This window comes from Arvicanthis niloticus, chromosome 13 (genome assembly GCF_011762505.2).
Source record: "Arvicanthis niloticus isolate mArvNil1 chromosome 13, mArvNil1.pat.X, whole genome shotgun sequence".
In the NCBI taxonomy this organism is placed as follows: Eukaryota; Metazoa; Chordata; class Mammalia; order Rodentia; family Muridae; genus Arvicanthis; species Arvicanthis niloticus.
In genome coordinates this window covers 64,152,463-64,176,794 of record NC_047670.1, presented here as the reverse complement: position 1 = coordinate 64,176,794, position 24,332 = coordinate 64,152,463, and the positions used below count along the sequence as shown (strand labels likewise).

The window sequence follows — 24,332 nt, the reverse complement described above, 5'->3', positions numbered from 1 at the left end:
ATCTGTCCTCATGGTCCCTGCCCAACTTCAGCTCCTCACGCTGCCCTGAGTCCTCATTTCCTCCCTTGCTCTCACACGCCTCACTCAAGGTACCCACTTTCCCCATCACTTCAGTCCCACCCCTAACTGCTGATCTGTCTCCAAACCCATCTTTTCCTCCTTCTGTCTGAGCCCCAGTTTGGTAGCACCGCCCTTCCATCCACCTGCATCCACCCCCACTTTGGCCACTCACCCACCATCCACCCGAAATGCTCACCAAGTTCCTCAAGCTCAGCCGTCATGGACTTGGACCGCAGGGTCAGCGTGGTGCTGGGGGCCCTCTTTGGGGGTGGTGGGGCTGCAAAGAAGAGGGAGGCCTTGGCCCTCCGGTCCAGCAGCAGGCGGCGCGGGGTGGCCAGGTGCAAGTGCCACTTGCGTTCCACTGCCTGGACCTCCTCGTACTCTCTTGAAGACGAGTCACACTGTGCCAAGATCTTGTTCAGGCTGCGGCTAGATGCAAACTTCTTCATGGCGTGAGGCACTCAGGGAGCAGTGGAACCAGGGCACTTGGGCCCCCTAGGGCCCTTAAGACTCCCAGGACCAAGGCCTCAAATGGTAGTAAAAGCACCAGCAAAGGCTAGGATGCTGGCTGGTTCTCCTCTGAGGATCCACCCTGCGGGCTCCAAGGCCCCAGTGAGTGGGCACCACCCATGGGGGCTGGGTAGATCTCCTGCCAGACTACCTCCTGCTGCCTAAAGCACCCCAGGCCCAGGCACCACTGCTCTTTGTGAGACCAAAGTGTGGCCGGGCAAGCGGCACACCTGGGCTGGGCCGGCAGCAAAGCCTCTTAGGCCCAGGCTGTGCCGCGTCTTTGGCGTCGGCGCGGGGAGAAGACGCTTTTCCTCTTCCCTCAGGTGCCGCCTCCCCCTTCCCTGCACAATAAGCAGCAGCAGCAGCAGCGTCAACCTCACAGTTGCCATGACAACCCGGCCTCCAGGCAGCTGCTGGCGTCGGGAAGGAGGGCTCTGCCACACCAGGGCTGGGGGGATTCACAGAAGGGGAGAGGGATCTGAGGAGGGGTAATCTAGGATCAGGGGTCAGAGGCCTGGTCAGAGGTCAAGCATCTAACACTGAGGTCCTGTGCAGAAAATAAGGGCATTTTATCCAATCTCAGGTAGGAATGTGATGTCAGCTGTGTAGGATCAGAGATGGGGAAAGGAATGTGAGCTTGAAGTGAAAGGTCTGAAAGGCCAGCAATCCGAACCCTCACCTCTTCGCCGAGCACTATCCTCCTCTGGTTTCCTGGTCACAGACACAACCTTCATGACCAGGCGGTTGCCACCCTGACGGATGAGACCCACCACTTGCTTGTGTCCGACCTTCACGACGTTCACACCGTTCACCTGGGATAGACAAGTAGCTAGGTAGTGGGCCAGCTGTCCCAGCCTCAGACCTCGGGGAGTTAGTAGTCCTCTCCCCCTCCTGCTGGGCAGGGTCAGGACGGGCCTCACCTCAATGAGGAAGTCCCCAGTTCGAAGCCCGGCCCTCCAGGCCACACCTTCCACATCTACAGACTCAAGGTATTGGAGCGCAGGGAAGGCAGGTGTGGGTGTAAACTCTTCAATGGGGGTCTCTGCTGCAGGGAGAGCAAGAGAAGAGGCATTCACAAGCAGAGATCATGTCAGGAAGCCCCGCAAAGCCACCTGACTTCTAAAGCATAGCAATGGGGTGGGATAGGCAGCTGGTAGGGATACCCACACCACTGTACATCCCTCTGTGAACTCCCTCATTTACTCTCAGCAAAAAGATCTCTGTTCCACCAAGAGTACCGATCCCCACAGGGATCCCCACAAGGCTAAAAGGAGAGGGACCCGCTGCCTTGCACCCCAGTATACTCCAAACCAAGACATACAACCATATTGGGGCGGGGCTTTAAAAGGGGAAAGAGGCAGAGGCAGGTCACAGAAGACATTGATAGCTATGCAACCCCCAAAACCTACTTCCATTACCTTTGGCTCCCCGGAGAACAAAGCCAAAACCCTCATGGTCCCGTTTTTGCAGGATAGCCACCTTATCATCAATGACATAATCACTGACAAAGGAAAGCAAGGTTGAGTGAGGGGAGTTTGCGGGGTGCCTGGCAGTCAGGGTGAACCCACTGAGTCTCATCCATACTAGACAACTCAGAATGACAAAGGCAGAGGAAGCTAACCACCCACCCCTTGCCAACCTCCCACCTCCCCATACCCTGACTTCCCCTTTCATTCGACATACAAAGCCCAGGTAGTGTCCCTGTGTGTCCACACCCCTGCCAATACCTGTGTGAAGTGAGGCTGTCATAGGAACCCACAGTGTAGTGGCGGAAAAGACGCTTCGTCCGGTCTTCTCTGGTTTCTGGAGGGAGCATCAAAGGCTAAGAGATGATGGTGGCCCTCCACCTAGCTGAATTTTCCCCCAACTGTGCTGATCAGTCTCTGCTCCCATACACTCTAGACCTAGATGTAGGTGGGGGTAGGGGTAGGGGCAAATCCTAAGAGCCAGGGCCCAAAAGTCCTAAGGGAGTAAGGCTCAGATAACAATACATGGAAGCCAAGGGAAAAGCAAATCCTGCTTACCTCCCCTCACTTAACATGCAGCTAGACACCATACACGGCCAGGCTAGCCCAGTCTGCAAGCCTTAGAGCTGACGGTACGTGTATATGTGCCTCGCAGTCAGGTATAAATGCTGTGTTGGTGCTTGTGTGTGTCAAATAAGAGCCGTGTCTGCTATCCGTGCATGAGCCCAGGATCCAGTAACAAACACGTGTTTGTGTAACCCACAGTGCATACAGGGGTTGAGCTCATGCATGTGCTGTGCTATCGGCCTATATGTGCACCAGCATGGAAGCATCTGAACGTGTCCACCAATTTCCACACGACAGCCAGGAACACAAATTCAAGGAAGAAGAAAGGGATTATAAAGTGTTCAGATCCCTGCCCTGACTGTATTCCACAGGACTATATACATATCTGTCCTTTGACTTCAAAGTTCTTCGTGGACACTATGGAGCTGGCCAGGACATACCTCCTGCTGAACCTCACTTAGCCTTGTAGATTTCCTGAAGGTTCAAATCTACAACTAGACCTTAAGCTTCAGAATGGCTCTTCTGGCTGCACTTGCAGTACCTCAGACGGCCTCAAGATGGCACCACCACAGTTTTCAATTTCATTCCTCAGCACCTCTCCCTCCTTCATCCTCTCTTGTTATATAGCATAGCACTTCTCCAGACTCAATTTTTTTTTTTTTTTTTAACTTCAACAACCATTCACCTACCAGGCACTGTTTAATTTAGAAGAGAGCAAAGTCTCCGCCTTTAAGGAGTTAATAAGCTATTCTGAGAAGTGGGATCGACAAGCAATAAATATAAAACGCCAGCTAGCGGGAGAAGAGCGAGCAGGGAAGGGTTGTCAAAGTACAATTCTAGGGATAGCCATGGCCTCGTCAGAGAGAAGAGCTGAGCAAAGACCCAGACAGTCCAGTCGAGGGAGCAGCCTGCAGATATGAGGGTGCGAGACTTCTGGGGGTGAGGCAGGCAAGGTAACAGCCATGTCAAAGGCATTAATCTGGAGCAGACAGGAACTCTGCGGAGTCTGTGTAGCAAGAGGAGAGGGAGGCATGGGGGTTAAAAACTGAGTTCAGCAGGAACCTGTGATTTTTTTTTTAAGTTGGGTTCCATACTGTTTAGACTTTTTAAAAGATTTTGTTTTTAATTTCAGGTGTTTCCCTACACGTATATATGTGTGTCACATGTATGCCCGGTGCATTCACAGGCCTGAATGGGGAGCTGGATGCCCTAGAGCTGGGGTTATAGAAAACCATGTAGGTGGTGGGTACCAGAGTCCTACAGTACCCTGCTTTTTTTGGGGGGGTGTTGTTTTGTTTGGGGGGAGTGGTTTGTTTTTTGGTTTTTTTTTTTTTTTTTTTTTTTTTTGGAGACAAGTTATCACTACATACAGCCTGAGCCTTGAACTTGGGATTATCTGTCTCAATCTTCTGGATGCTAGGATTACAGGCACGTGCCACCGTACCCAGCAGAAATAGACAACTCTTTTACGGCCTGGCTTCTCAGCAACTCCGAGCTCTCTAAATCGAAAGACCAGATGTAATAAACTCCTGTGGTCCCCGTGGCCAGCAGAGCACCTGACATATAACAGAAGGCACACAACTGGTTAGGTGAGTGTGTGTGTGGGCGCTGCATGACCAAACAGATGAACGTAGGAAGGGAAGGAAGACAATCCAAAAGGCAACTGTGTAGACGAATGAGTCGGATGCTGAAGGTCTGAGGGAATAATGGATGAGCCGAAGGATACACAGATCCGTGAGTGTAGGGACGTATGGATGGAATCCATGACTAGAGGAAAGGGGAAGCTGGGTGGGCTGGGCAGTCTGCTGGATAAGTAGGTGGACAGAAGGATGAGTAGGTGAGTTAAAAGATAGATGGACAGAGACAGGGTGGAGCAATGGTTAGAGGATCTTCACATCAGATGACATGGCTATCAAGAAAAGTACTAGTCCAGGCTTCAGGTCCCTCCCGCTTTGCGTGAGACTCTCGATAAGTTAACCGTAACATCTGAACCTCTCTTCCCACAGTAGGAAACCTCATGTCGGGAGGCCACTGGGTTCTAACAGCCTGTTTGATTAGGTTCTAACAGCCTCGTTCTGGCCGCATCGACTTCCTTACTGATTCCCTCCCGTTTGTCCCACTCTAAGAAACAAACGTACACTTGCCGTCCGGTCCCGAGACCAGTGCAGGTGAAACCTCACCATCATGTAAGTGGTCCTCCTCAATCCCTCCTAACCTCGAGCACACCCTTCTTCAGGCTAACCCAGTTGCAGATACTCTATGCTAGCTGAACCATGTCTGTGAGCCCTGCAGTGGACAGGAAGCCCCCGGCTCCACCAGCCTCACACTAGCATGACCTTGGCTCACCCCTACTCACCTCTCTGCCCTGCCCCACCCAGATCTTAACCCTAGAAGACATGAGCAGTTAAGCACCCTCATCCTGGTCAGGTCCTATTTCAAAGCATCTTGTTTTTTTAAATTGTTATCAAGCAGACAAACTATTTATTATATAACACGAATTCATGTTCTGGTTTTATTAATCACACACAGGAAAGCCAGCTGAAAGGAATGTGCCCAGCACCAGCTCCCAAGTGGAACATTCTCTCCAAGTGGAAAGGGGCAGGCAAACGGTACGGGAGGGTATGTTAGGCCTTGAGATTCTTGCACTAATTGGCCTCAGCATCTCCTACCCTCAGCATTCCTCAACTCCCTCAGTGCTGCAGGAGACCTCTTTGTACCTCTTTGCTCAGGTACAGATAAGGACCTGTGTCCTGTGAGATGCTGACCTAACCCCAGTACCAGCACAGCTTCTCTCCTTGATCTTTCAAAGTCCTCCTTCATTCCCCCTCCGGTTCCTGAATCAGAGTCTGGGGGCATGGGAGGGGAAGTGCGAGGGCTATTGGAAACAGGTTCCTGTTGCTAAGACGCCCTCTGCTCTCTGGCACAACTCAGCCTGAGTCCCAGAGAAGAAGTTCTACCCAGAACAGCAAGCAGAATGGATATTGTAGCTGGGGTCGGAAGGAGGCCACTATTGCTCCTATAACCTCCCAAAAGGCAGCCCCAGTAGGGCCCTCACCATATGTCCATCAATGTAGCTCCCAATCACCTAGGTCCTTTTGAACCCCACTCCCTCAGGTCGTCTATGATAGCTATGGCCCTGTTAAAGGGTCCTGTGATTGCTAGAAAGCCTTCAGCTCCATCACCCCGACATCAGCTGCTCTGTGATCCTCTCCTTTCCCTGTGACCTTGACACACCCTACTCACCTCTCTGCCTTGCCCACATCTTGATCTTGGCCCTAAAATATCTGCTTGGTCAGCTCCTGCTACAAGATCATTCTTTACCTTGACCCCAAGGACAGGTGACCAGACTCATGTTCTCCACTCCAGCCTAGCCATTCCTCACAAAGCTAACTGCTTATGTAGCAAAACGAAGAATAAACATTCCCACCCCTTGTGGGTAATGACATCCCAGAAACATACTAAACACTTGCTACCACCTCCCAGGATTGCTAGGATAGGTCCACAGCTTCATTCATATAAAAATGCTAAAACTCATGTCTGGCACTGCTCAAATACAGAAGCTGGCAACGGGCACAGTTCTAGAACACTGTGTTGGATCTCTGTAAACATGAGGAACCCATCGGCAAACTACCCAGAGAATTCAACCTAAAACAACACCTTTGCTTTCAGCCTTTTTTTTTTTTTTTTTTTTTTTTTTGCTTCTTGAGGCTAACTCTGGATCTCCCCCTCTGGGTGGCCTGTGCATCTGGGGGTATACTTGCCATAACCCACTGACAGCCAACACAAGGTCCAGCTTGGAGCAAAACTGACAAACATCTCCTCCTCTTGGATTCTGACTCCCAACTCAAACCCCTCCCCTTCCTTGGCTTCAGAACAAAGTCCAAATGTTCCTGGATCCACAATTCTCAGACCCTTGCCCCATCCTCATGGAAAAGCACAAGACTAGCTCCTATTCAACAGGTGTACAGCCCCTACCCCTTGTCCTTTACTCTGTCCTGTTGGAACTAGGCCCCAAGCCTCTGAAATCATTTTCCCCTAGATGCCACATCTACTTTCCACAGGCAGCAAATGAATGCAACAATCCCCTTCTATTCTCTCAGAAAACCCATCAAGGCAGGGAAAGGATAAGCCATGTAAGAAAGCAGAGCGCCTAGCCAGCAGTCGGTCAGTAACTGAGTTCCAGCATAACCTAGGCATCCATCAAGTTTGACACAGGGCCAAGGTTCCTGCCCACATGATTGTGGGCTCCCCTGGGAAACTGCCAACTTAGGGTAGAAGCCACCACAACCCAGGACTCAAACTTCCTATGTACAGAGAAAAGGACATTCGTACCCTGACCCAGACATACCATTGATAATCACCCCAGAGTTCATTTGTTCTACCCACTCTCTGGGCTGGAAATAAGATAATCGATCTTGTGGCCTCCCAGAATACCCAAGGGCTCAATGAAAGAGTACACCCCAGACACGAAACCAGCCCACACTGGGGACTCCAGAGGACCAGTGACTGTCTTCTCCAGAACCCAAAGGGATCCTTCCTAGAAGTCCAAGCATTCAGAAAGATTGGACCACAGTTCCTCAGCAGCCCCAGGAGCTGCAGCCTTTGACCTCACATCTCTGTAAGAACAGGGGCCATCCTTCATCAGCTGACCTTAGACCACACCAACCCCAGGTACCCCGAACCACTCCTTGGGGCCCAACTGGCCTCATTTCCTCTTAGCTGGCCCATGCCTCCTGCTCTGCCCACTTGGACAATCTGTCTACTTTGGAAAAACGCCTCTTTTCTCACACTGACCTCCTTACTTAGGTGCCAGCCGCTTATGAATTGGGAGCTCCACGAACCTGGTATTTCCGTGAAGAATGTACCAGAGGGGTGGTCACCGTCACGGGAAACTCATGTGCCAACAGGCCGACGGAGGATGACCATGAGTGTATTCATCCAGTCGGCATGGCAAAGGTTCACGTACCATGTTCCTAGGAACATGCATGCTTGCCCACCGTGTATATGTGCAAATCTGAATGCAACTTGAGTGCACTGAGTTTGCTTCTCAGTCTTAGTGACATGTCCAGATGTGTTACCAAGAAGACCAAAGGGAGACTAGAAGCACCTGCCCGTTGGGAGGTATCTGAGCAAAAACTGGGGTCACTTACCATGCCGGGTGTCATACTGTCGCATCTGCACTTCCTCCACACAGTCAGCTGGGAACCAGCCTGTACGGCCCTTCACGGTTCCCTCCCAGAAACCGCCCTCCCCAATGCTGAGCACTAGGGAAAGAAGCCAGACAGGTTGTCAGGGCAAAGGAAGACTGCAGGGTACCCTCTTCCCTACCACCTGAGGCTCGGGTCTTGCCCACGACCCTGACCCTTGCTCTCTTTCCAAACCAACATCCCTCCTAGCATTTTCCCTGGGAAGATTCTGTGATCCACACAGAAGAGAATTGAACAGATGGCCTCAGCAAAGGACAGACATGTGGGAGACAGACAGACACAGATGGACACACTGGAAGAGGGCAGAGGCAGAAACAGGGGCCATACTCTTGCTCCTGCCCACAGTGACCACTCCCCCCCAACCATGGTAACTGACATCCATCCGAGTCACTGCCCAGAGCTAGGGGTCATTATGAGGCAGCCGGTGGAGCAAGCCACCTTATAGACCAGGAGGGCTGGTCTCCACAACTAGTTCCACCTCACAGACAGAGTGCTCAAGGTAGGAACCCAATACCGGCAGAAAGCCCCATGGGGGGGGGGGGGTGGCTTGTCTTCCCCAACCATGGAAGAAATGTGTGCTGTACACAGACAACCACAACTGTTACAGATCCCCTGAAGATGGCAAGCCCCCCTCACCTGTATCCCAAGGATTGCCAATGAAGAAGCCCCAGAAGTGACACAGGAACCCCACAAGGCGTGGGAGCTCTGGAATGGGTTAAGGTCCTTCCAACGCAAGGACCCAGTTGTCGTTGGCCCCCCCATCGTAACAAGAACCGCCCCAAAAGAGCCAAGCCTCTACCATGACAGCGCCAGAGCTTCATGCCAGGAGCCCATAAAACCAGGGCCAGAGACTGAGACCCCGGCGGCACAGCAGCTTGTTGGAATGACCCAGGGATACCCCAACCACAGAGACCCCCGCCCCAAATGGCAACGAAATAGGCCGCGTGCCCCGGGGCCCGCCCCCCAACCCGGCTCGCGCCCCTCACCCCGCCCGCGCCCCTCACCCTTCACGGCCTCGCCGCGGTGCAGCGGGATCTCGCCCTCGCCCTGCGGGCTGTGCGCCTTCACAGCGATGAACTTGCGGCCGGGGACGGCACTGTAAAGTTTCCGCTTCGGGCCCCGGGGCGGCGGCGCGGGGGGCGCGGGAGACGCCGGGCCGGGGCCGGGCGCGGGGCCGGATCCGCCGGGCCCGCTGGGGCTGTAGACGAACACGTAGGTGACGGACGCGATGCCGGGGGGCAGCGGGCACGCGAAGCCGGCGCCCGGGGCCTCCATGGCGCACGGCCCGGCCCCGCCGCCGGCCTCACCGCAGCCGCCGCCGCAGCGCCCACCGCCCGCCCGCCGCCCGCCCGCCCGCCGGGGGCCCGGCCCGGGGCCGCTCCATGGGCCGCGCCGCCGCGCCCGGCCCGCTCCCGCCAGCGCACGAGCCGCGCCCGCTCAGGGCTCGGGGGCCGCGGGGCTGCGCTCCCGGGCGCGCCGGGCTCGCTCCATGCCACGGCCGCTCCGCGCCCCGCCTCCTCCGCCAGCTCCTCCCTCTGCGGGCGGCGGCGGCCGGCGCGCCCTGAGTCCGCGGTGCCCCCCGCAGACCCCACGCGGGCGGCTGGAAAGAAACAACCAGGGCCAGAAGGTGGGCGCACTGGGCAACGGCGGGCGGAACTGCCAGGTAGGAGCTGGAGAAGGGCTGGCACCCAGGCTTTGGGAACCAGGGAAGGGCAGGCGGGGCGCAGTGGTCCGGCCTCCTCACACCCTGACCAGCAACCTGCACTGGGAGCCCCAGTCCTCCTGCCTCTGGGCCTGGCTCCTGCCGTCTTAGACAGCTGTCCCCTAACCCCATGTCATTCTATGTTGGCCACCTTCCCCAGACCACTTCTCCAGCTTAGGTATAGAGTCTGAGGTCTTGATCTTCCTTTTCTACCCAAAAGCCTGCTTGGGCTCCCTAGTACCCAGACAGGCCAAATTCGCCTGCTCTGCCAATGACCAGGCTCTCTGAGACTAGGCTACACTGTTCCCACCACCTAAACAATTGTGACCCTGCCCTTTTGGCCAGAGATTAAGTTACTGCCCCGGCTTCAAATTTGCCCTTGCAGGCTCCACTCTGGTGCTGGGGGGGGGGGGGGGGGGCAGAACCTGCAGACCATATTTCTGGGCTCTATGCCAGGCTCAGCCAACAGAGAGCAACAAGGAGCCACTGCAGCCCCACCAGGGTCCAGGAATACCTCCGGTTTTTTTTGGGTTTTGGGTTTTTTTTTTTTTTTTTTTTTTTTTTTTTTTAAACAGGCAACCTCTGCCTGAGGCTCTCTTCCTTCTCAGCACACCCAACATGCTCTGCCACATCCTGACTGGCAGACCACTGTCACACCAGGTAAGCCCCCTTAACCTGTATCACAACTCATCTAAGTGCTTCTCAGCTAGGAGCCCAGGTAGCTACCTCCTCAGAACCAGTCAGGACCCCTGCTGTGAGATGGGGAGTAGGTAGAGGTGGGAGCCAGAGGTAAGCACACGGGGGGGGGGGGGGGGCGGGGGAGGGGGGCCGGGGGGGCGGGGGGAGCGCACACACATCTGGCTGACTCCAGTCACCTAATAAAGGTGGAGAAGAAATAATTCTGTCCTCCCAAAAAGCAGGTGAACTGGAGAGCCTAGACTAGAGGAGTTTATTCTGTGCCAGCTGCAACAGACACAAATAAAAGGGACCAGCAGCAGCCATGCAGTTCCACTGACACGCAACCCTCCTAGCAAACTGCAACACCTTAGGATGGGGGCGGGGGGGGGGTTCCAGCCACCAACCCATTCAGTTCCTAGAAAACCCAAGGGGCCGTGCAAAACCTTCATGGGAGAAATGTGATTTTGCAACTGGACAGACAACCTTGGGGGTCCAATAAGTCTGGTCCAATAGAGCCTGGAAATCAGGCTGTATGGGCAGGGGATAACACAGAAGGAAAAGCCTCCTGTATGTAACATCAAAGGCCTTTGTGGGTACAGACACCTGTACCCACAAAGGCTGATTTCCTATGCTCTGTGACTTTAAACAAGTCTCTGACCCAACAGGCACATGAGGGTAGGGGGTCACCCTGTACAATGGTGTTGACAGACCCAGCCTAAGTGACAGACGTTAACTAAGTGGTATGCATTTGCTGCTCAGCCCAGTGGGTACATCAACCCATAGGGCTATCGGAGCTGCCTGACACTGTGAAAACAACATGCTGCTTATGTAACACTGTATCCAACAGGCTTCCAAACACCTTCTCTATACCTGGCTCTGGAGAAATGGCAAGAAGCAAGAAAGATAGCTCCGGGAAATTAATACAACCAGTGGTTAACATAGGCAGTGCCTGAGGGTCCAAGAAGCGGGGGGGGGGGGGGGGGGGGGGTTCTCAAAGGAAACACCTTACACTGTACTGGTAGAGGAGCCAGCTCAATGGCCACCCTAAAGCCTACAGAGGCTAAAAGTCTCCGTTCTTTGCTTCCAACTCTAGATTATAAGGAAGCCAGTACTGTAAATATCCTGGTTTCTCAAGGTTCCAGAACTCAGAAAGGAGGTTTAAAGTACTGTTATCATACAGGGCTAGGCCAGGCTTGTGGGGGGAAGCGGGGGAGGGGGTGCAGGGGGATGGACAACCGTAGCTCTCACCTGTAGGCTTTGAGCCTACAAAGAAAGACATTTCCAACCAATTTACCACCAGTTTTCATGCTGTAGTGAGCGTCCTAACCATAAGTTGGCTACCCAAAACTCTCTCAATGCCCCCTATCCTCAGAGTGAGCCCTAGCTTCTTCCAGAGATCACTGTGAGTAAAACCATCAGGGAGCTCCACCCCCAGCCCCAGCCCACTGCACAGGTATCATGAACTACCTTTCCTCCCTGCCTTCCAGCTCAGGTCTATCATAGCTCTCGACCCACCCTGACCCTTCCAGGCCCTCCTACCTGATCTTGTTGTGGCCACCCCTGCCTGCTGAGGGGCCGCTGATGTCATTCTCCTGCTCGCCGTCCCTGTCACGGTCTTTTTCCTCCTGAAGCCGTTGGAGCAGTAGTTGATGAGGGAGGCTTCGGAGAGTGGGCCCAGGAGAAGCTGCGGGCTGATCACCTTTCAGGTTGATATCACTGGCTGAGCGCTGTAAGGGCCGAGGGGATGCCAAGCCGCTCGGGCCAGCCAGCCTCCGTCGCTTTGCATAGCTGGGGGTTTCCCTGAATGGTACTGGAGTAGAGGGGGGCAGGGGTGAGACTTACGATTCATTGATTTTTTTGAAATTTTATAATTACATATGGATATATATGCTGGACATATGGATATATGTATGGATGATCTCTAGGCTGACCATTTAACATTAGATAACCAGTTAGTGCCTTCTTCTCTGGGGAAGACTATTTAATCCACTCCCAGCATGCCTCAGTTCTTTGCGTAGGGCAACTGATCTTTTAAAACTAAAATACTGGGCTAGAAGATAGTGCAGTCATTAGAGAGTTTTGTGTGCAAAACTTGGGACCTGAATTCAATCTCCAGCACCCACATAAAAAGCCAGGAATGTTGGCATGTGCTTGTAATCCCAGTGCCAGGGGTGTGGAGACAGGCAGATAGATCCCTGGGGCTTGCTGGCCTACCTGCCTAGCATAATCGGTGAGTCTTAAGCCCTACCAAGAGACCCTGTCTCCAAAATCAATTAGGGGTAGCTCCTGAGGAAAAATACCCGAGGTTGACTTCTGGCTTCAGCACACATACACACACACTTACCTGCATATATGTAAGTTTACACACACATGAATGAATGTAAAATGTGTTCTAGGAAGTGTCCCAATCCCAGGAGATCCAAACAGTTAAGCACATTAATGAAGTTACCACTGGGTGACCACATCCCAGTCCTTCTCCCTCCAGCCCTGACTTTACAGATAGAAGCTTGCTCCTCTTTTCCACCAGCTAAGACCTCAGAATGCCCAGATCTGTGGTCAGAACTTCCCGTTCGACAGGCTTCAGGATAAAGCAGGCTACATGTGACAAATCTCATCAGACTATTGCTATGTGACACTATATACTATTGACTATAGCCAAGGAAATTAAAAAAGGCATTCTAAATCTGAGCCAGAAAACACCCTAAAAAGAATCAGGCAATAACTATTTCAGGCTCTGCAAACCACGGAGTCTCCACTGCCATATCTCAGGCTCTATCTCAGTAGCGTGAAAATTGCCACAAATAGTATATAAACAAATGGGTTCACCTACGTTCCAATAAAACTTTATTTTAAAAACACATAACATATTGATCTAACTATATGTTGTTTACAAGAGAATCACTTTAGATCCAAAGTCACAAATATATTGAAAGTTAGAATATTTTTGTTTGTTTGTTTGCTTGTTGTATTTTGGGACAGAGTCATACTATGTAGCTCTGGCTGTCCTGGAACTCACTATGTAAACCAGGCTGGCCTCAAACCCAAAGGATCTGTCTGCCTTTGATCCCCAGGGATTGGGATTAAAGCCATGTGGCACTATGCCTGGCTACAGTTAGAATGTTTAAAATAATAATAGCAATAAAATAACTCATGTAAATAGTAACCGATGAGTAGAGACTAAATAAACTTTACAAGAAAAAACAGTAAGCCTGGGAAGATAGCTCATACTGTAAAGTGCTTGATATACATGCATGAATGCCGGTGTTCGACACCCAGAACCCACATAAAGTCAGTGTCCCAGAGCCAAGGAGGCAGAGACAGAAAGAAGATGCCTGGGACTCAACAGCCAGCCAGCCTAATTAATCGACAAGCCAGTTCAGTAAGAAACCATGTCTCAACAAGCAAGATTCAAGATGGCTACCAAGGAATACCACTGGAAGTTGACCTTAGGCCTACATAGGCACGCGCGCACGCACACACACACAAACACACACACACACACACACACACACACACTCACACACACACACAATAGATAGATAGATAGATAGATAGATAGATAGATAGATACTGATATATGTCTTTCTGACTTTTGTTACAGTAATTCATCAAGATTAATGATTATTAATATATACACACCAAAGACCATAAAAGCAAGACACAAAACAAATACCACTGGTTAAGAAAGAGAAATAGGCATTTCAACAATAATATCCAAAACCTTCAATATTCATTTCCAATAACAGAAGATCAAAGAAGATGGATGAGGTCATAGGAGACAAGACAATTAGACCTGACTAACAAACACATCTAGGACATTTCACTTAACAGCAAACACCTACATTTAAAAAGCAGTAAGAAAGCAGAGATGTGGTTCAGTGGTAGCTTGTCTAGCATACCCAAGTGTCTGATTCCAGTCCCAGTGTTGAGAAAAAAAAAGTAGAAAGACCCAAGCAGGCTAGCACATGTCCATAATCCCAGCACGGGGGAGGCCAAGGTGGGCAGATCACTGCAAGTTCAAGACCAGCCAGGACTTCATAACAATAATTTCTCAGCAACAACAAAAGCATCAGCACACCGGATGTGGTGGCACAGAGGCAGTTAGCTCTCTGTGAGTTCGAGGCCAGCTTGGTCTATATAGTGAATTCCAGGACAGTCAGTTACATAGAGAGAGGACCCTGATTGGAAAAATAAAATAAAATAAAAGGTGTGTAGGGGAACTGGTTCAAACATTAGGAGCACTTGTTGCTCTTGCAGAGAACCTGGGTTCAATTTCCATCACCACATCTCAAACTCTTCCGAAGAGACAGAAAAGAAGAAAACAAAAGCTAATTCTGTATTACTGATACCCAAGCCAGTTAAGGCATCTAAGGATAAAGCTAAAGACTTCAGTAACCAATGTAAAGTATCAGTAGAACAAGGAGGGAAACCAACATCACTATTTGAACTGATGTAGCTCAAATAGCTTACAGCATCCAAGACTCCAGTTCCAGGGAATCCCGAAGCCTCCTTCTGGCTTTTGCTGGCAGCAGGCACTCACATGATGCACTGACATACATGCATACATAAATAGAATAAAATACCAAGAAGTCAACACACTTTTAGCCTGACTGACTTTTTTTTTTTTTTTTTAAGAACATGGAAAAAGAAATCTAAAATCAGAAATGATTCAGGGCATTGGTTCTCAACCTTCCTAATGCTGTGGCCTCTAAATATAGCTCCTTGTGTTGTGGTGACCCCTAACTGTAAAACTATTTCCATTTCTACTTCATTAACTGTAATTCCACTACTGTTAGGAGTCATAATGTAAATATCTGATGTGCTGATAGAAGACCCCTGTGAAAGGATTATTCAACACCCCCAAAGGAGTTGTGACCCACAAGTTGAGAACTGATGATTTAGGGTATTATAACCAATTTTTCATAAATAAAATACAAGATGATATTATGAATAATCACTTGCCACCAAATTAGATAAGCTAGGTGGGTAGGATTTTTTTTTTTAATCCACGGATTAAAAACTGACTCAAGAAGAAACAGAAAAGCCTAAACAGACCTGAAACAGGCAAAGAAACTGAGAAATCACAATCTTCCTACCAACGACAGGAAAGTGATAACAGATGGTATTACTACAGACACTTAGGAATCAACGCCCATCCTTCTCAAATGCTTCCAAAGAGTCGGGGAAAGAAGAAAACAATTCCTGGCTGATTCTGTCTTACGGATGCCCAAGCTAGAGAACGGCATTCCAAGGACAAAACTAAAAGACTTCAGCAACCAATGTAGGGCATCAATAGAACAGAGAGAAAAACCAACATCACTAGGTGAGCTGTTGCAGAAAAAACATCTGTTGTCATAGCACGTCCTTCAGTGATAAAAAAAAAAAAAAAACAAAACAAAAAACAAAAAAACAGGAAACTATTGACAGGAAGAAACTACTCGACATGTTGAGGGGTCTTTATTTATAACCCACAGCCAACATCACATTCAATGAGGAAAGACTAAAAGCTCTCTCCAAACATAAGGAGCACCTCCGGGATGCTTGCTCTCCTTACTCCTGTTCAACATAGAGAAATAAAGGCTAGAGTGTTTAAGGCAGCAAAATCAAATAAGGCTGGCAATGACAGCAATGCTTTTAATCACAATTCTCAGGTGGAGCCAAGGCTGCGTAGCGAGGCTCCACCCCAAAGAAAGAAAAGAAGGTAGGAAGGAAGGATGGAAGGATAAAAGAAATTAAATGTATCCAAATCAGAAAAAAATAATTTAAAAACAAAGTAAATCGATTTCTACTTGCAGACAGAATGATCCTATGTATAGAAAATCCCAATAATCCAAGAAAGCCACTAAAGCTAATAAGCAAATACAGCAAAGTTAGTCCGAGACCCGTGTACAAAAGGCAGCTTGTCTCTATGCACCAGCAATGAGTAAACAATGAAAGAAGAAAACGCTCGCCAACAAATACCGCCAGACAACTAAAGATCCACATGAAAACTGACTCTGAACTCACAGAACATACAGAAACTAAGTTACAATTGATTGAACTCACAGAACATACAGAAACTAAGTTACAATTGGTCAGTGACCTAAATATAAAAAGCTGAACCCATGAAACTTAGAAGAAAACTTAGTAACTGTAGCAAGAGGGGTGAATGTTACCTTAATGGCATTAATGTGGTGACTCTCAAACTTTAAATCCCCGCCTGAGCAAAAACCAACAACTAGTGTAAACCGTGAACTGAAACCAGAAATTAGACCAGTTAGAAAGCACCCACAAACTTCTACCTGATCAAAATTGTATTTCTTGGCTTGCTTCTACAAATGCCTTAAAATTTCTCCCTTCTCCTTCTGGCAGAGTGATGTGTGCCCCTCTATTTATGAGTCACAAAATTCGGTAAAATATAAACATGTGTAAGTTTTTCTTTTATCAGACCTAGTAAACGAAGAAACAAAGACCTTGTTGTGCTCTACGTTTTGTGTGAGACTCTCTTGACTCTCTGTGGCTCCTGAAGTCATACTGACTTCTGAAGTTAAAATAAAAACTGTTGTGAGTTCTGTAGGGAGTCTTTGGGTGTCTAACTGGGTTTTAATGAAAAGATCTCAGTAGGAAATTTCCAGGAAGACAGGAAATAATACATTATTTTAACCCGGTCCCTGGGACTGTATCTTAGGACCTGCTGTTTTCTAGAGAAAGGGTAAATCTTAACAAGAAAAATTACCAGCTTAGAAACCACAATGGGCTGTGTGTGTGTGTGTGTGTGTGCGTGTGCGTGTGCGTGTGCGCGCGCTCGCGCGCTCGTGTGCACACGAGCGTCTGTCTGTCTCACTTCATACAACAATAGGCAGTGTGTGTGTGTTTCTGTGTCTGTCTCACTTCATACTTCAATGGGCAGGTTTTGTGTGTGTGTGTGTGTGTGTGTGTGTGTGTGTGTGTGTGTGTGTGTGTGTCTCACTTCACAGCCCAGGTTTCCTTCAGTCTCTTATCTTCCTACCCCTACATCCAGAATTACAACATATCCCAAAATCAAGCTCTTCAGTCTGTTCTTTAACCACTGTTAAACTTTCATCAAATTCTTGAGCTCAGAAATAAATAGATGTATTCCTCTCCAAATAAAAAATGTTTTTGCCTTTCTCATAGTTTCCAAGCTGAGCTCATATGTAATCTAACCATGTCAGTAGGTCCTGAGTGTGTCACCTGAGGATCACAGCCATGGCCACAATCCCCCATGGGGTCCACACACAGGCTACATATGAATTAGAAAAAGCTAGCAATCTATAGAAAGCCATTCCTAGTGTGTTTCCCACTCATGCTACTGGTCAGCAAGACCTAAGGACAAGAGAAAAATTATGTGACTGATTTCAGAGTGCACTAGGTAATTCGGGGGTTTGGTTTTTTTGGGGGGGGGTGTTGTTTGCTTTTTGTTTTGTTTGGGGATTTTTGTTTTTTGGGGGGGGGGGTTGGTTTTGTTTTTTGGTGTGGGCTGTTGTTTGTTTGTGTGTATGTTTGTTGAGACAGAGTCTCACTGTGTAGCCCTGGCAGGCCAGGAACTCACAGAGATCTGCCAGCCTCTGCCTCTCAATTACTGGGGCATCCTGACTCCTAGATTTGTTTTTAATCCTAAACTGACTTTGGGACAATCCAGAAAGACCCCTGTAATATTAAGAGATACTAAATTAATTAAACTTGTTCAATGTATTAAATTGTTTGAAAACATTGTCACATGAGTAATACTAAACATCCCTTTGGAGTGGAGGCTGGGGGTAAGGACAGGAAATTCCTATATAGCCCAAGTTGGACCCAAACTTGTCAGTATCCTGCCTACGCCTCCACAGTACTAGGAACATAGGCATACACCCTCCAGCTACCAAATTTTAAACCATATTTTCACATACTTTCCTGACACAAACATTTTAAAATTGCACAGAATTCCTAGAAGTTTGACCTGTCTTGGTATCATCTTTTCAGTAGTAAGTCTGGTTGTGATAAAATCTTGTAAGCCATAAGAAGTAACGCAATTGCTTCTCTGCTGACCTCATTGTCAGATTTCAACCATGGCTGTTTTCCATCTTGGAGTATACAGTTATTCTTGTCATTCTTCTCTAAAGGTGTGTGCAGCGAGCTGCAGCCCAAAATTATTTCTCTTTCAAAGAGATTGTTGCACTTAGACAAGTGCTGTGGAATACAAGTTTGCAGTAACATTTAGACCATACCATTAGCTTGAATAAGAATTTTCAGAACTGTAATGAAGAAGTGAAAGCCAGGAACAGTGGCTGAGTCCAGAGAACTTCATGAACCCAGGAGTCCAAGGTCAGCCTGGGCAATATAAAAACACTGAGAAGAGGTGGGGGCAGGAAGAGGAGAGAAGGGTAAATGAAAAGCAAATTAGAGAGGGGAGAGAGAAAAAAAGAGAAGAAAAAGAAGTAGAAGGAAAAATACCTGGTGATTTGGAGAGACTGCTAACCAAGTCCAAGCAAAACAAGACTTGGGACAAGGGCCTGGTATCATGGTTCACACCTGCAAGTCCTGACACTTGAAGCTAAGCTAAGAGGATCACCATAAACACAAGATCAACCTGGAGAAGGTGAGGTCCAGGCCTTCAAAGATGCAGAATAAGAAGACTCTGTGTCAAAATAATAAACAAGCAGAAAAAGAAGTAATAACTTCTGAAAAAGTTATTGAAACAGACTGGAAAACAGGTAAGTTGTCTGTGTCTGTCTGAGTCCAGGTAATTTCAGTGTGTGATTTTTTTTTTAAACTTTTATATGTTGGGTCGGCTCAGTTCAGTTCGGTTCGGTTCAGTTCAGTTCGGTTCGGTTCGGTTCAATCTGCGTGGCTCTGGGCTGTCCTGGAACTAGCTCTGTAGACTAGGCTAACCTTGTACCGTCACAGATCTGCCATCCTCTGCCTCCCGAGTGCTGGGATTAAAAGCGTGTGCCACCATTGCCCATCTTTTTCAACTTTTTAAATAAAGTTTTTTAAGAAAAAAAGATGAGGTGAATGATTGTATGTGTATTTGAGTTTTTTCTCATTTTAATGTTCAAGATTTAATGGAATATGCTTCTCTTGTCCTTTAGGCTATCTGTGGCCTATTGGTTACTTTTTGAAAACTAAAACTGAAATATTTACTCCTTTTCCCTACCTGATCCTCCAGCATTGGAAAAGCTGGTCGTGGGTATTTTATTATGTGGTAATATAATTGTCTGCACAAGTTCAGTAAGAAACTTCTGGTTTTTTAATAGAGTTCAACTGGAAGGACTGATTCTACCACCAAGGCTCTGGTCAGAACGTGATTTGAGAGTCTGCATAGGATGCCAACCTGCAAGAGCTGTTCCAAGCCTTACTGTGAGTAAAATCTCACTTCTTGCCAGGTTTCCTCCAGGAACTTGAAGGTATTTGAAAGACCTAAAAAAACAATTAATTACTGAGGTCTGAGAAAGTCTGAGGTTTGTCTTGACTTTATTTCTGAACCTTGTTTAAAAATCCAAACTGAGGCTCCTTATTAAGCATTTCAGCAAAACAAGCTTAGGAAGCACCTGTGTGGTTAACTGTTTCCTTACTAAATGGGCTGTTGTGTTGTTATTGCAGTTGCTAGGAGATAGTCTCATGTAGCCCAGGATGGCCTCAAACTCACTTTCATGAGGATGACTTTGAACTTCTGATCCTCTGTCTCCACTTGAGGGCTGGGATTATAGGTGTGTTCTACTGTGTCTGCCTTATTCAGTCCTGGTGATACAACCCAGAGCTCTGCATAGCTGGGCAGGGAGCCTACCAATTTAACTATGTCCTATGTCTTTCCTACTAAATTAGTATAAATAGGCTAAGGTTCAAGAGAATGAGGTGGCTACGGAGGAGAAAATTATGTTTCAGAGAAAAACTACAGCACGCTGTTCTGAGACTGTGGCCCTGCTAACTGCTTTGAAATGTTTTTTATTACTACTATGTATTACCTATAGACCGAACTGGATAGTGATTTTCCATATTCCTCCATTTGAATTTTTCCCCCACATTTCCAACTTAGAATCACTAAGAACAGGAACTGCTCTGTTCCTGAAACTCTGAAGCTGGAGAGAGACACATTGATACGATTCCAGAGGATAACCCTACCTCAGAGTGCTGGCCACCAGGGGAGGCCAGCTATCCCCGCAGTGCCAGAAATACAGGCATTGGAGATGTGAGCCAGGAAGCTTCGAGCTCAACTCCAGAAATCTTGGCTAACTCCTTTCTGGACTCTGACTGATTTTGTTTATTCTAATGATTTGCCTTTGCTATGCTTTTATCCTGTAGAAAAATTATCCTGAGCTAGACGTGGTGGTGTACACCTTTAATCCCAGCACTTGAAAGAAGAGGCAGATGGGTCTCTGTAAATTGGAGCCCATTAGTCTACATAGTGAGTTCCAGGATATAGAGAGACCCTGTCTCAAAAATAAATAAATAAATAAATAAACAAATAAATAAAAACTATATATATATATATATATATATATATATATATATATATATATATTGACTGGTAGAATCATCAGCTAAGAATATGCTCTATTTCCTGGGCATCTGCCTGATACTCCTCTAATTCTCCAGTGTTCTACATTCTTTCTAGGGTCTCAAATGTGTCTCCATGGCCATTCACAGTATACTCGCACCAAAAATGAGAGTTTAAAAAAACAAAACTTCAACATCTTCACAATATGGTTTGAGTCAGACATCTTACCCAAGACACATTATGGTAACAATTATGCCCCAAGTTCTGGTCAAAGTAGATAACTTGTTCTAAGTGCCAGGCATGGTGAAACATGTCTTTAAACCCAGTACTTGGTTCTCTCTGTGAGTTTGGGGCCAGCCTGGTCTTTGTAGAGAGTTCCTGGCCAGCCACAATGAGAACCTGTCTCAAAAAAAATAATAATAAATTTTACAAAATCATCTAATTGCAATGCCATAATTAATAGTGGCTCTGGCACTTTAAATTCCTACCGAACACACCAAGTCAATGGTAAACCATCATCTGAAACCAGAGACCACACTAATCAAACCACCAACTAACTAACTAAAAAAAAAAAAAAAAAAAAAAAAAAAATAAAAAAAAAAAGCGTTTCTTGTCTCTACAAATATGACCTTTCCTCCTCCTTCACAGAGTACAACATCCACTTATGAGCTGCAGAATACTCAAGGCTCTGTGGTTCAATGGTTTAGAGCACTGGCTACTCCTGTAGAGGACCCAGGTTCAATTCCCAGCACTCACATTGCAGCTCACAATTGTCTGTAACTCCAGTTCCAGGGGATCTATCACACCAAGCGTGCCTGTGGTACACATATATGTGCATGCAGACAAAATACACATACATATAAAATAAAGAAGGTAAATATTTTTAAAAACTTAAAAATGCTTACATTTTTTATGTCAGTGATAAATTATATGACCTTGTATCAGCAATGAGTTCTTTGCTACATCAAAAGCATGAGCAATTAAAAAATGTTTTAATAAAAATAAAAACAAGCAGGTTTTTGTGTCTATGAAGACAAGTGCTTATGGTCCTTCCTACTCAAGAGTCTGAGGCAGGAGATCACCTGAGACCAGAATTCAAAATGAATCTGGCCAAGAAACAGAGTAGTATAGAGGAGTTCTTTCCTGTAATCCCTGTTCTCAAAGGCTAAGGCAGAAGAACTGTCAAGAGTTTGACACCAGCCTGGGCTATAATGAAACCCCACCAATATATATACTTTTTTCTTAATTTGTTACATCTATTTATTTGTGTATGTATATATATGGAACACATGCATGTTCCATGGCCCACAGGTAAAAGTCCTTCTACCATGTGGGTCTCCCGGAGGTTGATCTAGTTGCCAGGCTTGGCAGCAAGCTCCTTTAACCACTAAGCGAAATTGCTGGCCCTATATTCATTGTACATTCAAAATATATAAAGAATTCTTATAATCCAACAATAAATAAAGCAGTAAGACACACAAATGTACAGCACACTCACATAAATAACCTTAATATCACTGGGCATTAGGAAATCACAAAACCACAATGAAATATCACACCACTTTCAACAGAATAACTACAATTAAAAAAAAAAAAAAAAAAAAAAAAAAAGCACCAGACAGGCTTCAGGAAGAAAGCTAGCTCATGCAGAGCTGATAGAAGTTTGGTGGGAAACAGTTTGGAAGTTCCTCACAACTGTAAGAACTATCATATCACCTAGTAATTCCACTCCTTGGGATAAACCCAAACGAAGTGTAAACAAGTATTCATATAAATACATGTACAAACATGTTTGCAGTGGTGATAGCAATATTCAAATATCAACAAACAGGAACCAGCTAGAGAGATGGCCCAGCTGTTAAGAGGCTACACTGCTCAGCCTGGCGGTGGTGTCCCACTCAGGAGACAAAGGTAGGTGGATCTCTGTGAGTTTGAGGCCAGCTTGGTTTACAGAGCTAGTTCCAGGACAGCCAGGACTGCACAGGGAAACTCTTTCTCAAAGAAAGCAAAAGGGGCCTGGAAAGATGGTTCAGTGGTTAAGAGCACTGACTGCTCTTCCAGAGGTCCTGAGTTCAATTCCCAGCAACCACATGGCGGCTCACAACCATCTGTAATGGGATCCGATGCCCTCTTCTGGTGTGTCTGAGGACAGCTACTGTGTACTCCTATGCATAAGATCAAAATAAAAATAATTTTTAAAGAAAGAGTGGATGCTCCTCTTGCCAAGGGACATAGGTTTGGTTCCCAGTACCCAATTGGGCAGCTCACAACCAGCTGTATTTCTAGTTCCAGGGAATCAAATACCCTCTTCTGGCCCCAAAGGTACCTGTATTATGCATGTGATGTATGCAGGTATGTGCATGTGAGAACACACACACACAATATCTTTTAATGTAGAAACAACCTATATATCCACCCGACAATAAATAGGTAAACCAAATACCATGCATAAAGACAAGAGAATGTTTTTTAGCCTTAAGGTAGAACGAAGTGACGTGACCGACCTTACAACGCAGATGAAGCTCAAAAAGACAAAGAGTAAAAGAAGCCAACACAGAGCGTGGTATTATAATCCCATGGATATGAAACAGCGGTAATGGCTAAATGCAAAGAGAAATTATGTTCTCAGCTGACAGGTTAGCAGAAGAGGATAACACAGAAAAATTACCTAACATATCTGAGGTATTCATTGGAGCAATGGAAATATTTAGGTATTCAACAAAACTGGCACACAAGGTTGTAAATGTAAGGAATGCCCCTGGATTGCCAATAAGAGTAATCAGTTTTAGGTAAGGAACATTTCACTTTAATTTAAAAACAACTACGCAGTGGGCAGGCTGGCTACCTGCTAGCTTTATTAAAAAGTAGAGGCAGGATCAGCAGAGCAAGCTTCACCTTGAGCTGACGACCAGTGTAGAAACACAGGCTCCATCCAGGCCCAGACTCAGAACCTACCCTGTACATGCTCTCCAGGTGACGTCACCGTGAGGTGCGTTTCCAGAGGCACAGATGAGACAGACAGTCCATGAGAACATATATACATAGAATGTTTTCGTGTGCACAGGTGCTTGCCTGAAAGAGGATAGCCTAGTGACCAAAACAGAAGGAAGCAGAGAAAGCCACTGACGGGACAAAGTCCTGCCCAAGGTCTGTTGGTCCCTAAAGAGAAGTGCCAAGACACAGGACATGTCCTGTCTTTTGAAGCATGACATTAGTGCCTACCCTACACTACCCTGAGGAAGGAAGTAGAGGATGGATAGGCAGAGACATCCACACAGCTCTCCATGTGTGGGCTTCTGCCCCAAGACCAGGGTGAGACACAGTAACTCACAACTATCACTTAAGAAATGTCCTTGGAGTGAGTTTGTGCACATGGCAGTGGGCAGATGTGCAGATGACAGACCTGAGTCCCCACGTCTAAGGATGGGTTTTGTCAGTAACCCTCTGAAATTCGGCTTCCTTCTCTGCAAAGAGGCCCAATAATCAGCTTCACAAAAGGATATTGGGGAGGTAAACTGAGATAAGAAAGTTCAAAGTAAACCATCCTACACAGGGACAACTGGTTATATGCTGTCTAGGTGTTTATGACAGCTTTACACAAGCCAGAGTCATCTCAGAAGAAGAAACTTCAATTGAGAAAATGCCCCCATCAGACTGGCCTATAG

At 47.3% G+C, this 24,332-nt stretch overlaps 1 protein-coding gene across 6 annotated transcripts in view; it reads right to left on the bottom strand.

Moving 5' to 3' along the window:
- The window catches only part of Shank3 (SH3 and multiple ankyrin repeat domains 3), a 58,253-nt gene that overhangs the window by 26,117 nt on the left and 7,804 nt on the right, over positions 1-24,332 (bottom strand). For all 6 annotated transcript variants that reach the window (XM_034517192.2, XM_076911900.1, XM_076911902.1 and 3 more), the window contains exons 10-17: positions 11,730-12,000; positions 8,815-9,008; positions 7,754-7,867; positions 2,298-2,373; positions 1,989-2,071; positions 1,491-1,615; positions 1,250-1,382; positions 257-337 (exon numbers count right to left, since the gene is read on the bottom strand). In XM_034517192.2, coding sequence (XP_034373083.1) covers positions 257-337; positions 1,250-1,382; positions 1,491-1,615; positions 1,989-2,071; positions 2,298-2,373; positions 7,754-7,867; positions 8,815-9,008; positions 11,730-12,000 — 1,077 coding nt within the window. The remainder of the gene's footprint in view (positions 1-256; positions 338-1,249; positions 1,383-1,490; positions 1,616-1,988; positions 2,072-2,297; positions 2,374-7,753; positions 7,868-8,814; positions 9,009-11,729; positions 12,001-24,332) is intronic.